The sequence below is a fragment of the Babylonia areolata genome, chromosome 22 (assembly GCF_041734735.1).
Source record: "Babylonia areolata isolate BAREFJ2019XMU chromosome 22, ASM4173473v1, whole genome shotgun sequence".
NCBI lineage: Eukaryota > Metazoa > Mollusca > Gastropoda > Neogastropoda > Buccinidae > Babylonia > Babylonia areolata.
In genome coordinates this window covers 10588842-10603874 of record NC_134897.1, presented here as the reverse complement: position 1 = coordinate 10603874, position 15033 = coordinate 10588842, and the positions used below count along the sequence as shown (strand labels likewise).

The 15033-nt window shown below is 39.0% G+C and overlaps 1 protein-coding gene across 2 annotated transcripts; it reads right to left on the bottom strand.

The window, feature by feature from the left end:
• Window positions 1-2568: 2568 nt before the first annotated feature.
• On the bottom strand, window positions 2569-13946 carry LOC143297462 (uncharacterized). 2 transcript variants are annotated; one of them, XM_076609856.1, is made up of 4 exons: window positions 13612-13946; window positions 11807-11905; window positions 10697-10798; window positions 2569-7879 (listed from the first exon to the last, which is right to left on the bottom strand). In XM_076609856.1, the coding sequence occupies exons 2-4, from the start codon at window positions 11863-11865 to the stop codon at window positions 5863-5865; spliced, it is 2178 nt and encodes a 725-aa protein (XP_076465971.1). In that variant the 5' UTR covers window positions 11866-11905; window positions 13612-13946; the 3' UTR covers window positions 2569-5862. The 2 variants fall into 2 exon arrangements, with proteins under 2 accessions (XP_076465971.1, XP_076465972.1); XM_076609857.1 differs by lacking the exon at window positions 13612-13946 and adding an exon at window positions 12893-12948.
• Between the last annotated feature and the right edge of the window lie 1087 nt (window positions 13947-15033).

The following is a 15033-nucleotide window of genomic DNA, read 5'->3' as shown; positions in this document are numbered from 1 at the left end:
AATGGTAAAGTATTGGATACTGTTAACATTTTACTGTTTCATTTAATCATGCATTCGAGTTTTATTTACAGTTTGAAATTTTATGCATGCTGATATGCGCATGTGTTAATTCGCAGAGAACAGAAGTATACAGCATGTGTATGGGGACTGTCATAAACCTGTAACAGCCATTGCCCAGGGATTGAATATGAGTACCTGGCTGTTTGCCAGTCTTATAAAATAGGAACAACTGAGGGGACTGCGCTCGAAATGCTAAATTAAGTTCATTTGTTGTGAAACCTAATATGTCCGTTATTTTTGTCTTTAGTGAGGTGTTGGGGCAGTGGAAGGTGTGAAGCAGAATCAGTTGAAAAAAGTGCTGGTTCTGGGAATGACTGCAATATGGTAGGGTTGGTTGTGAAAGGAGTAATTTATGGGAATGGTATGCAATAGTATTTGTTATGTGCTTTAAGAATCATTGTTCAGTAATACTATCAAACTAGTAAAAAGATGGGTACAATGGCTGAGTGGTTAAAGCGTTGGACTTTCAATCTGAGGATCCTGGGTTCGAATCTCGGTAACGGCACCTGGTGGGTAAGAGGTGGAGATTTGTCCGATCTCCCAGGTCAACACGTGCAGACCTGCTTGTGCCTGAACCCCCTTCGTGTGCTTACGCAAGCATAAAATCAAATACACACGTTAAAGATCCTGTAATCCATGTCACTGTTCAGTGTGTTCTGGAAACAAGAACACACCCAGCATGCACACCCCCAAAAACGGAGTATGGCTGCCTACATGGCGGGGTATAAACAGTCATACATGTTCAAGCCCACTCAAGTACATACGAGTGAATGAGGGAGTTGCAGCCCACGAATGAAGAAGAAACTAGCAAAAAACTGCTTAAATTTGGGTCTAGGTTAAAATTCATTGGAAAACGATTTATTCACAGCTTGAAGCGGTGTTATCAAATTATGCAATGTTTTGTGGTATGTGTGTTGGCAGTTTTTTTAATTGGTAGATGAGTTTAAGCATGGATGAACACAGCTTCAAGTGTAAATACTATGTCACATTCAAAACCACTGCATACACAGAAACTTGCTCACCATCAACCAGTCAAGTATATTTTAGATCTGCACATTCCGACACAAAACATCAAATGATTCTTGCAATAACAAAAACAAAACGAGTTTATTATTAAAGATATTTTTTATTTCATGACAGCAACCTTTAAACAGAAACATCAGTGTCTTGAAGTGCTCTCTACAGGTTCTTTCTTCGACGTAAACTAGAAGCCACAACATGATTTGGTAATATCAAATGACAGGTCAATGACAACTGTACAGGAAGCCCCCCACCAAAATACCCACAGACTGGTCAAGTCTTTGACACAATGGTTTTGGATGAAAAACAAACATTCCAGCAACATGATAGACAAAAATCTTGACAATTATACAACGTATTACCTCACCAATTATGACTTTCACATACCCTTTCCCTCTATCTAGTATCCGTCTTATCAACCCCCACCCTCCCCACATAATTGACTCGCTTTCAAAAACAAAGTCATTACATATCGCTTTTGTTTAACTTTACAAATTTACATACGTTATCAAAACAAGTCCATGGATACTCTGAAAGTTGATACATTAAGACCACTTCATGAAGTTTTTTTCACACACTGAACTGAGAAATATTTCCAACTGTTCGTTGTCTGGTTCGCTTTCAGAGATACTTGTGATTTTGATGTATTGAGTGTGTACACGTCATTGTGTGGACCTGAATGCCAAGATGCCTAGTCAATTGGGCATCAATCTGGCCAACAGAAAAAGCAAGCACAACTCAAGCAGGCAATGGTATGAGAATGTAAGCTGCATAAATGAGATAGAATGTGCTTTGATTTTAAGCCTTAAGACAACAGGTAGTGCAAATATGGGTGAAACCCAGTTGTGCTATGAAGAAGACAGTGTAATCATGCTTTGGCTAACCCATCTAAAAGCATTGGAGCATATCCAACATGAACAGCTGTGGGTGTGTTTGCTGGAAGACAAAAAAATTCCACTGTCAGTAAAATTCCACTGCACTGTCCCCCAAATGATTGGTTGTGAGCTGAAAATGTTGTTCTCACTTTAGTAGTTTCATACTGTATTTGTTTGAAGGATTCCACACCCAATCAGCTGACCCTCAAAACAATATACAAAATGAAGACTAAAACTGGTGGTACTGGTTGTCATAAACAAAAGTGAAAATGCAGAATGAATGCAAGATTTCAAATTTGATACGAGTGGAAAAAATATACAAGTCAACATCACAGCTGCAACATCCAGAAGAGATGAAAATGTTGACACTTGAAATACAGCCATTTAGTAGTGATTTACCCTGAGAGCGAGACGTCAGAAGCATGAATCAACTGTTCCACAGACCCCTATCTTTCTTATAATACACATCACTGTACAATGTAAAGTAAAAAAAAAATTTTTTAAGTGGATGTCATAACTTTATTTCATTATTTTGTTGACAGTCATGACTGAGCAGTTCAAACTGAAATGGGTCATATCTGAATGGACTGACGGGTTTTTTGGGGTTTTGTTGTTTTTGTTTTTGGAGGGGGCTGGCAGGGGTTGGGGGGTACACATCTGAACAAACAATTTCAAAACACGAAATAACATTTGGGCCTCAATGTTCCATTCTGTGTTCTCATGAATTATGTGGCATTAAATTGAAAACCATCCAAGAACATAGTTCAAAAGATATGTCTCCCATCAAGAAAACTCCATCCAATCACAGAACATGTGACCTTTTTTTTTTCGGCATTCCTTTTTTTACCTTAATTTATGGTAGGAAAAAAGGCTTGTGAATCCATCCTGTCAGTTACCCAGGCCTACTCTATGAAACTAATGTTTCAAAATAGGAGAATGTAGGCAAATAATCTATATACTAATATAGCATATAGCAAAGCATGTCATCAAATCTAAGAGTCTAGAGTCGTTGAATCACCTTTTAAGCAATTAACAACTTCGGATAATTCTATACCTATCCAAACCACCTCTCTACACAATTAACTACATATTTTTATGTTTCTGTATGTAGGTCTGTGGGCGCTTTACCAGAAAACAATGTGCATCCAAATTACTGGAGTGAAATAATTTTATCATTTTCTTGCACATAAGTTGGTTAAATCTGTTTCAATGAAATAACAAAACATCAGACGGTTACAATATATATATACAACAACAAAAAACCAAACAAAACAATGAAAACAAACACACAAATGTGGAAATGATCACACTCCTGATCAACCCGCTCTTTAAAGTTGATTGAACCTGGCACATCATCTTGAACAATGAAATGGTTGACACCCCAACCCATGTCACACCACCAATGTGTTATCTCCATTTAGCATTACTATGTACACTTTTGATCTGTTTCCAATTAACCTGTATGACTTAACACCAAAACATACCTGCTTTTGATGTGTGATGTCCTCTGGTTTTTTAACAGAGCTGTCCTGAGCTCTTGTCAATTTCAGTTCACTATAAACAAGGCAATAACTGAATAAAATGATGATCACTTATCTCTTGCAGTGCATTTAATATAATTGAAAATCTGTCAAACATTCAGATTAACAGTTCTCACTCAAGTTGTTTTAAAAACATTTTCTTGGAAGATTGTCACATTGGAAAGATCTGATATTTACATTGAATTTCAAGTCTCTCATACTGAAACTAGTCAAAGGAAACTTGAGACCACTTTTAACAGAATTCAGTGAATTTCCGTCAAACTGGTGCCCCTATTTTCAGGTTTATTTATACATGTTCGAATCTTGTCAAAACAAATACCTTGTGGACTTCCCCGAAACTTAAAATTGCCCCCCCAAAAATGCTGTTTTAAGATACACATCCTTCTCTTACATGCTCTAGCAAGTGGACTTGATTTTCAAGTCATTGAAAATTGAGGAAATAATCACCTGTAATGAGTGTTTCCTTCAAATCCATGAAAATGAAAAATAGGTCATTGCTGTTGCTAGTCTTGATAAAGATCTATGTGAGTGTATACCAGGATAAACACAATGCAGCAGATGACAGTAAATGATCCAAGGGCAAAAAGCCACAAAGCAAAACCGAGGAAGCCTTTCATCTGCAAAGACAGAAGTTTCCTGTTCAAACTGCAACACCTATCACTAAGTATCAATGTCTTTGTGCTGGAGAAAGTTAACCACAACTGTGTGAAAGTGCAACATTCACATTCCACCCTCTGTTGCTGACAAAAAAGAAAACAGAGGGTTGGAGAAGACAAAACAAACACAACTGCTTATTGGGCGCACAAAATGCATCTTTGATGGTGGGTAAATCGGTTCTTGACTTGTCAATCGGTTAAAACTTAAATAGTTAAAAACATGCAGAATGATTGAATGCAAGGAAGCCAGCAGTGCTGTTTTGTCATAATGCTGCTTTGTGTGTGTGTCAACAGAAAATTCAGCCAGAATAACTGGTAAAAACTTTGCTTACATTTCAATGCACAGTGACACTGGGTTGATTAAGTGGACTTGTGCTGTCGTGGGTCACTTCACATGTATACAAATTCATTCTGGACCAAAAGTGACAAATTCTTTTCTTAAATGCTATCTCATTACAGATCTCAGTTGTAAAACATACAACTAATGGAGAGAACATTTAAAGACCATCCCACTAATGAAGCAAAAAAAACAACAACAAAAAAACACACACAAAAAAGCCATCTATCTGGCAACATGTTTCTTGGTTGTTGTTTTTTTTAACTTGAGAAGTTTGTTTCCTTCATCAAGCTGACAGATAAGTTCGCTGAGGCTGAAGAGCAGCTGAAATTCCTTGCTGAATCTAGTGGCTTGTCAAAGGTACGCAATGACAAACAAATCATATTTCGAAAAATTAATACAGAATAAATATAAAAACAAAAGTAATTAATTTCCGTCATTATCTGTTCACTTGTGGGAAGAAAGAAAAATCATTCAATAGTAAAATTACTGAAAATGAAATCTTTACATATTAACTGCATTCATCTGCTGGGGAAAAAACTATTTCTGACAAGAATCATTACATGTTTGAAGTCAAGTATTTGATATGCAATTCTTTTTCTTTCATATGGGACTGGTCAAGACTGGAATAGCTGAAACAAATTTTATTCACACATAATTCACAAATTCTTGCAAAAAGAGAAAGCAGTGATGAACCATGTATATTATCTGCAAATATGCAATGGTACAAACAACACCTCTTGCAAAGTTACATCCCCCAAATGCCCCTGAAAAAAAATGCAAGTCCATACTACATGTACTATCTTTCTTCTGAAAACAAAAATGCAAATCCATATACTAGATTTTTTCTCTTTTTTATGTTAAAACAATTCTGAATGCCTGTTCATACTGCATTTTCCCTGCTTAACTGGGAAAATATTCCCTGATTGATGAGGACCCATCATTTCCAGAACTGAAGTTAAAACTGTATAATGACCATGCAGGGATTTCTTGCAAATTACATAAAGTCCTAAACAATCCCTGTGCCAAAAACTGACCTGAGCCATGCTGGCAGATGCCCACCCACTATGGACAGCAATATTTACCATGCACTGATACAACAACCATGCAAATGAAATGGTGATGTCACACAAATAAAATACACAGACTGATACACTGAAGGGGGAAACTACCATCCTTCCTTTCACTTAAAAATTCACACAAGTATGGTTTGTCCACAAAACGTGCTCACATGCACGCACACCACATGAACAAAACATCCATCCTCGCCTATGTAGTGAATGCATCAGGAACGGTTTTACCAGTCTTGCCCCACTCTCACTGACAGTCAAATTCCATGCAATGGTCAACAGTAACAACAGGCGGAAACATGATCATTGTTTCCAGGGCATCCCTGCTGCCCGAGGAATCATGTCCAGAAGGTACTGTCGCTGCAGGTCTGCCTGTTTGACGTAGGGCAGGTTGTAAGGGAAGGGAGAGCGTGCTCCAAAGCCTTGCAAGCCCGACAGAGGTTGCCCTCGTAGCTGGGCCTGGGCCTGCAAGAAGTTGTGATGTTGTCGCACCTGTTCGGCACTGGGGCGGAACGAGGCAGGACTCATGCTCATTGCTGCCGCTGCTGCTACGTTGCTCGCTGCCGCTGCTGCTGCCAGGGCCTGGGAAGGCGTGGAGGAGGAGGAGGCTGTGTTGGGAGGGGTGACAGAGGGGGTGGGCGTGGAGGGGTTGGATGGGGTCTGGGCCTGCATGCGCTCAATTTCCTGTTCCTGCTGAAGGGCCTTGACGAAAGCGCTCTTCAGGCGGTTGGTGTGCTCCTGCTTCAGGGCACGCTTCTGGTTCCACGTCACGCAATGTTCGCAAATGACATTCTTGGAACCAGGCTTCTCCCTCTTCCAGACAGGTGTGTAGTCAGTGCCACACTGCACGCAGGTGAAGGGGTTGCAGATGAACTTTTCATCGGGAGACTTCTGGCCTCGGGCAATGAGCTGCAGGTCGATGATGTGGTTCACCACCTCCTCCAGTCCCAACAGCAGGACAAAGTCTGGACAGGCCAGGGAGGGGATGAAGTTCATTTCCGGGGCAGGGGGCTTGGGAGGGGGGATCTGCAGCAAGGTCTTCTCCAGCTGCTTCCTGAGGGCCAGCTTGGCGGCCGCCTGCCTCTGGGCAGGAGTCTGGGTGTCCTGGGGCTGAGGGGGGGTGGCTGCCTGCTGGTGCTGCGCTGTCTGCTGGCTGTTGTGCCCTGACTGCTGCTGTTGCTGCTGCACGCTGCGGTGGTTGGTGGAGCTGTGCTGGTTCATGTGTGGCGTGCTGTTGCGCAGGTTCTGACTGCCATGCCCATTGGTGGTGTTCGATCCTCCCATCCTCGGGGTCACCACCAGCGGGGGTGGCCCCTGAACATTGCGCATCTGTGACTGAGAAGGGGTTCGGTTCTGCTGCTGCATGTGGAGGTTCGAGCCCCGGATCTGCTGGTTGCCCCGCACAAGAGGTGGGGGTCCCCCTTGCTGTCGTGGCATGGCCTGTTTGGTCAGCTGGTTACTGCTGCTGTTGCTCACTGGAGTGTGATCCTGCACCTGGGGTGTCAGCTGGCTCTGTCGCAGCTTCTTCAGCAACACCAGCTTGGCTTCCTCATTGCGCAAGTGTGCCTGGAGACGTCGCACCAGCTTCTTTCTCTTGGCCTTCTTCTCCTTCGCCTGCTCCGACTCCTCCTCGTCAGAAAGCATGATGACATCAGGGGTGCCTGCGTTGCTCACATCCACCGCTGTGTCACCATTCATGTTCTCCTTGTCACTACTGCCACTGTCAGACTTGACAGATGCTGCCCTGTTACTGCTGTCACTGTCCTGGCTGTTTTCGTTCTTGTTCATCCCTACACTGCCTTGTTTCTTATCGTCTGGAGTTGATCCACCAGCTTTGATGGGCTGCGAGGCCCCTTTCTCTTCCACTCTGCGGTTCCTTGTAGGGTATCGACGTACCACTTCTGATTTCTCCTCTGATTCTGATTCTTTAGCTTCTGACTTTTCAGTTTGGGGCTCGCCAGTCTCCCCTTCTTCTTTTTCATTGCTCTCTTTCTTCTCTTCAGGTTCTGCTGTCTGTTCTTTCTCCAATTCTTTTTCTGGTGTGTCTGTTTTCAGTGTGTCTGTTTTCACAGTGGAGTCGTCCACGTCCATCTTTTCATCTTGTTTGGCATCTTCAGCCTGGTCAGTGACTTTGTCCTTCTCTTCCCCTTCTTCAGCCTTTCCTTCTCCCTCCCCTGCTGCAGGTGATGAAGGTTTCTCTTCTGCTGGTTTCACATCTTTGTCTTCCTCTTCTTTCTCACCTGAGCTGTCCTCTTTCTTGGAGCTTTCTTCCTCCTTTTCATCAGCTACAGCTACCTTCTCTTCCTCCTCCACTTTGGCCCTGAAACATTGAACAACACTGTTATAAAACATTAAAAGTGACTCATTCATACAACACCTGTCCACATCAGATGCTGAATGGATAAACAGTAGTATAAACAACAACAATGTGTGATAATCAGTAACAATCTCAATAAACAGCAACAATGTGTGATAACCAGTAACAATCTCAATATGACATGCCTATTGTCAAAAAACACACAAAAAATAGAAATGTGAGACCCAGCAGTGGGGGTATAAAGTACCATGGGAAAAATTGTCTATGACCATGGAAACCTTAATATTGTTAACATTTTTAACAAATGTCTATCTGCAGAAATGTTCTGGTAAAAACTAAATCATTTAAAAATTATCCAATGTCTCATGTCATAGTCACCTGGTATATATATATATATGGGTCAGTCTCCAGAAACGGGTACAAGTGTACATTATTCACACCTTTTGTTTTATTTAACACACAATTACTTTAATTTTACAAAACATGCACTGAATAAACACTATGAACAACAAAAACATTGTAGATCTTCAATTTGGGTGAAAAAAGGTGAGAATGTGAGTGAAATCAACAGTTTCTTGCCGCCATTTTGTTACTTCATTTCTAAGTTACTGAAATGTTAGCGGAGTTCAAAGTTACAGAAATACTCAGCTTCATGCTTTCAAGACCAGTCATCAAGCAAATTATTTTCTTGTCAGTAGCATATCACCTTAAAAATCGAAAACGATACACTTGCTGTCTTGGTTGTAAAGCTGGCATCACTGTGATTGATGTTGAAATACGAAAGAGAGCTGTGCAGAAAATCTCACTTGATTTTTATTTCACTATAATATTAGTATAAAAAGCCAGTAATTTAATAATTTCATGCACATTATTTTCTGTTGTAGATTATTTCAAAAATCGGAAATAATACATTTGCTATCTTAGTCGTAAAGTTGACATCACCATAGTTGGCATCAACTAACAAACACAAGCTGTTCTGAGAAATTTACTTGATTTTTTGTGACTTATTGCTGTATTAATTGAGTTAAGACATATCGAGTTTTGTTGTTTTCATACTTGTCTTGACGCACATTTCCCCCTTATTATTTTTTTTTTTTTTTTAAGAAAAGAAAAATGGTAAATTTCTGTCCAATTTGGGATTTTACATACAAATTTTTTTTCATTTTGTTTTCGGTGCTGTACCATGTTGAACACATGAACAAACACAACAGCTGCAGATCAAGTGGCTGAAAGCACATGGAAAATATTACACTTAGCCGATAAAGAATATATTCCATGTGTCGATGAAGATGATGTGGAAAGATAATGCCAAACCCCCATATCAGTGCCAGGTGACACTTGACTTTTTTTTCTTTTCTTTTTTAACTTGCTGCTCTCAGCTGTTTCTTTTTGTAACAATGTAAGAAAACAGACACAATGTTGACTGAATAAGTGCTTAATCAGTAAATTGTATTGTAACTGATGTCTGTGTTACAACCAAGACAAAAAGTTAACTGCGTGCTCATGTAACACAAGTGCAGGTAACATGTTTACTTTTTTGTCATGCCTCTCTGATAATGTGTTTCTTTCAGCTGATCTTTGAAGAAAGAGACAAACTTCACCTAAATTATCCAAATGTAAATGGTTATTTGTATGTGATGTCCATGTTACAACCAAGATAAGGTAAGTGACATCTGTGTTACAACCAAGATATAATAAAACTGATTGCCTGTTCATTGAGATCTAATGTAATTAGAAGGGTTTTATTTTTTGTCACGCCAATGGCAGAAATAATACGATAAAAAGTGTGGCTTCCTCAAGAGTGAAAAAGAAAAGTGTGAATGTGTGAGAGCGTATGCAACCTGCATATTAAGATGGAGAACATACTTGCTAGTCGTTTACTAAAACCTGATCCAATTGATGTCGAATGTGCTGGTTAGCACTTGTTATCAATTTTGATATTCATTGACCGAACACAACAGTAAAATTAATAACACTGCAGTACAGTTTAGTGTCAACGAAATGAAATGAAATTATGGTGCTTAGAGCCTCGCCGACCACTAAGGCCATCTCAAGGCTATTGCCACGTTAATACCTACTACAAGGGTAAAAAACAAACAATTAAAACAAGTCACCACTTCAAACTTTCCACTCAACGTTTAAAAAACTTCCATAGTTTAAAACCTTCAAATCTGATCAAAAATATTCACTTCTTTCAAGAAGTCCATCAGCGCCCACGGAGGGACAACATTACAACCAAGACTCATGACACATGCCGTAAACAACACCATATAAAAATATATAAAAAAGCAATCTCTTGTTCCAATTCACTTATAGAGGGAAGGATAAAGTCATGATCCACAGTGTGTGATAGGTTTTGAAGGCAAATAAGCAATTTTAATTTCTGACCCCCATGTAACACAAATGGTACCCATTTCAGGAGACCGACCCATATATATATATATACTTTTTTTTTTTTTTTTTTTTTGACAGAGGACACATGCTTATATTTCACACCTAAAAATTTGTGCTAGCAACAGCCAGAAATGACACATTTTATGACTTATTTTATGATCATTAATCTAATCATTATAGCTGTTCAGAGTATTCTAGCCAATTAATCCACTATCATGCTTATGTATCAAAGAAAATTAGAACTATTAGCTAAAGTACTGGGAAAACATCTGACTGGGTATTAATATAAAATTTATTATCCCTCAGTTACATTCACAACAAAGCAATCACGACGATGTTAAGTGTGCATGCATTAGAGGGGAAAAGAAGGATATGAAACTATAGGTAATGACAGCTTACATCCGTGTCAATTACACTCTCACTGACTTTTTAATATTTTGGTCAACTTCACAGTCTCCATCATCTTCTCGTTTCCTTTTCTGCGACGACTCTTCTGCTGCTGCTGCTGCTGCTTCTTGCGACTCACAGCTGAAACAACAGAAAGTTAAAAACTTTAAAAAATCAACACTTTGATATGGAAAAAACAAAAGTAGGTAAGTACACTGAAAAACTGCCCAACCATAATTGTCACTATCACTGTGTTTATAGCCCAGCCAACTGCTTTGCATAGGCATCAAGTTTTTGTTGTATTGTCTTTTTATTTTGTATTCACATGATATATATCATTAGACAAAAAATAAACCAATATATAAATGTATATAAATCCTCAACAACAAAAATGAAGACGACAACATCTGAAAGCTCTTTATCTTTTCAATCTTCCACATCCAATGTCTATTATATAATTTTCTCAATCCTTTTCTGTGAGTCTAAGACTGCTACTCTCTTGTCAAGGAAACATGCACAAAAAAGATTGGTCACAAAAAAGATTGGTCACAATATCATAATAAAGCATTTGAAGTTGAACATAATTATCTATGTTTACATGCTTTGAAATCATATAGAAAAATGACAGGTTACAAAATAAGTACATTAACAGAGAATAACAATGACTTACTAGAAGTAGAATGTGAAAGAACAGCATCAAGTAAAACAAAAAGAATAAAACAAAAACAAGGAGCAAGTCATTTTTATGGAAACAAGGTTGAAACTAAGCTGACAAACACGAGGATTTGTCCTGTTTTAACACTTTATTTTTAACTTGCCTGGTATAACATTATATTTTCAAAGTGATCATAGGTTTTTTCTTACAAGTATTAATAATATTACTATTCAGTATTCTCAGTTTGACTTCCTGAACTAATCTCTTAATATCTGTCATTTTCTGAGAAAAACAACTACAGATCCACACTTCTTTGATTCTCTGTTCAAAAGAGGTTGTTGTTGTTTTTTTATCACACAATGAACACAGAAAACATGTGAACAGGACTATATGGTTACACAATACACAGTGACATCAGTTTAGAAGTATTCACACACACACACACTTTTTGATTCAAACAATGTTATAGCAAAACTGAAGACTGAACTTGATACCTTTCAGCTGGCGTTGTATCACCTGACTGGCTTTCCTCTGCTTTCTTGTCTGTATCCATGATGATCCACTTGCTCACTGATCACTTTGTACTTACAGATCTGCAAAACCATCATACATCATAAAATCTATTACAGCTGCCCATTTTTTCCTTTTGTTTCATTCTTCCAATAGACCAGGTGACAAAATGGGTAATATACTTTAATTAATTTAGTTTTCAAAAACAACTGTTTCAAGAAGCATAAATCCAGATAACACCACCATTACTGGACATGCCACCAAAAAATCATACCGGTATATGTTTTACATATAATATGAATAAATATCAAGACACATAAATCATGCTACTTAAATCAGTCTCCTCATGTTAGTGCTTTAAATCTATGCCTATTTAACAAAGTAGGCAAATTCATCTGTTGCTCGAGTGTGTGTGCAGGCACATGTGTCCCTCACTCCCTGTGGGTACAGCGTTTTGATTGTATATTCTGGGCTTTTCCAGTTTGAGTGTTGAAACATATTTGAAGAAAACATTTATCCCAAAGGATTGATCACTTGATCATTGATGCATGAAATATTAAGTTCAACAATATCCCTCTTTGACTCATTTTCTGCTCTTCTGGGGTGTCTATTTCTCTGGTCAGTGAAAGGGTATGTTTTGGGGTTTTTTCTATAAAAAGCAGAACTGATAAGTAAGAGCTTTGATATTTTGCATTTTGATCAATTTGTACCACCACTGAAAAGAAGTGATAAATTGCTGCTGCTGACCAGTCTGTTTCATTCTTACTGCTTTTCTTACTCACACTTTCAAACATCAGATAATTAATGTCAACATGATCTATCGATATATCAATATCTATTTCACTGACCAAACAATATCAGTATTCCAAGCTTGCTGCATGCTGCAGCAAACAAGATCTTGCAGGCGGACATTTCGGGTACTTCGTCAGAACAGACATAATTCTGAGGTAAAACTGACCATTCCTATTTATGCAGCATATGATTACAATACAATTCAACCCATAACATAATATCGATGCATGGTCATACAACAAACAAATAAGAACAAACCCATGAATGCGTATACTGACAATCTATATCAAATCGCTTTCCCCATGCAACAACGACAAAGGAAGCCATTAACCATCAGAGGAGATTCCTCAAGTTGGAATCGCTGATTGGCTCATTTCGCACTGACATAGACCAAACCGAGGCTTGAATGACAAGGAAAGCGATCAGCAATGATCCAAACGACAGCGAACGAACAATCAATGCCTAATGAACATCACAATGCATTTTATATATTAACGCTCCACAATAAAACATTCTTCAAATGCATCATGTGCATGTTTCTCACTTTCTTCATGAATTACTGCCGTCCATTTTATTCATCGGAATCCCCCTCCTCACGCTTGACAGCGCCTCTTTCTCACCAAAGGTTAACAGACCGGTTTGGGGAAACATAATCAAAACAAGGATCTACAATGTAGGCGTGTGAACAAATGTAAACAGTCTGTAATCAATCAGAATTTAACAAAACTAGTTAAACCATATACAGTTGTCAACAATAAATTGGATACATTAGAGGAATGACTGATGGGATTCCCCGAAATAAATGCAGTTTAAACATAGAAGACGAATCATCCACGTCGAATCGGGCAAGCAAGCGGGGTTAGGGAATCACCAACGTCACATGGCGAAAAAAAATCTACAGATCCAGTGCCGAAGGTCCTGTGTTACGTAATTAACTGAAAAAAGCACACAAATCTACATTTAATAATTCAACAGTATCAATGCCAAAAAATCTTACCTTGATGTAAACGCACTAATCTGTCCAAGAATGGAGTATATTCCTGTGTTTCGCTGCAAAGATGACAGATTTTTTTTGTTTTTTGGGACGATCAAAAGTCAATACGTTATACACGAATCTATCACTTTCACAAACGCAGCAAAACACCCTGCGGCTTGGAACACGCTTCACTTCTGTCTAAAATCTGCCCTCGAGGGAAGAACGCGTCTTTGTTTCGCTCACCAGTCCCGTTTCACTCACCCCCTTCCTCCATCTTTCTTTCTGATATGGCTTCCTTCTTCCAATTTGCACATCCTACTATCTGGGGTTCACCATTACTGTTCCACGGAGCAAACAAACAAATTGTTTACGGGTAAACAACCCATAACTAATGATTGGATTGAAAAGTCACGTGACCCTTTGAGGCACCAAGCTGCCGTGCATTATGTGACCACCGTCTGTTGACCTTTTTTTTCTAAAAATAGCGTGCCCGTCTTTCCATCTTCCAACACTTTTGACAGCACTCCGCAGGGAGAGGAGGGAAGGGAGTGGGTTTTCATACGTGTACTCAGCAGGACTAACACAGGTCCAAGTAAAAAACTACACGTTTTAGCGTGTAGTGACAACTTTGCTGTTGTTATTCTCTCTCTCTCTCTCTCTCTCTCTCTCTCTCTCTCTCTCTCTCACCCGTATCCCTCCACCACTACCACCCTCTCTCTCTCTCTCTCTCTCTCTCTCTGTCAAACTCTCGCTTTCTCTCCTGCTCAAAAAAGCTGTATCTTTGACACTATAACCAAAACAACAAAAATCATTTATAGACAGTATGACGTTGTTACTGCTTATCATGGCACGACTGTAATCATTGAATGATTTAACATATAGTTTTATTTCTTGTTAAAACATAAAAGTTCGAAGTTGGAAGAAAAACATCACCATACTCCTTATTCTGTGTAACAGAACCCCTCACCACCCCGCTCACCATCACCTCCCTTATTTCAAGTGGAATCAGTTAAACATGGTTCATTTTTGTTTTCGTCAAAAAGTATGTCACGAAAAACGCAGAGCTAACACTTGTCCCTAAGAGATTTATTACTCCATTCAGATTTTAAACCACCACGTACCCAAGTTTTCGGCAAGTGAGAGGGAGGGACACATCGCCGGGGTTTTTTGTGGGTATTTTGTTGTTGTTTTGTGTGTTTGTTTGGTTTTTGTTGTTGTTGTTTACACTGATGATGAAACATGATTTACTGACCACAAAACTGGATCTGATTAGTTGTTGTTGCTGTTTTGTTTTTCCTCCGTGATGAAAATAGTAATGAAGAATTATCAGTTCAACTCACGTAATGTGTTGTTTTAGTTCCATAGTTGATGTGGTTGTAGGTGTGAATTGTTACCCATATAGCTCCTTTCTTCAGCTTTTCATCCTTCACTTCTTTTCTACTT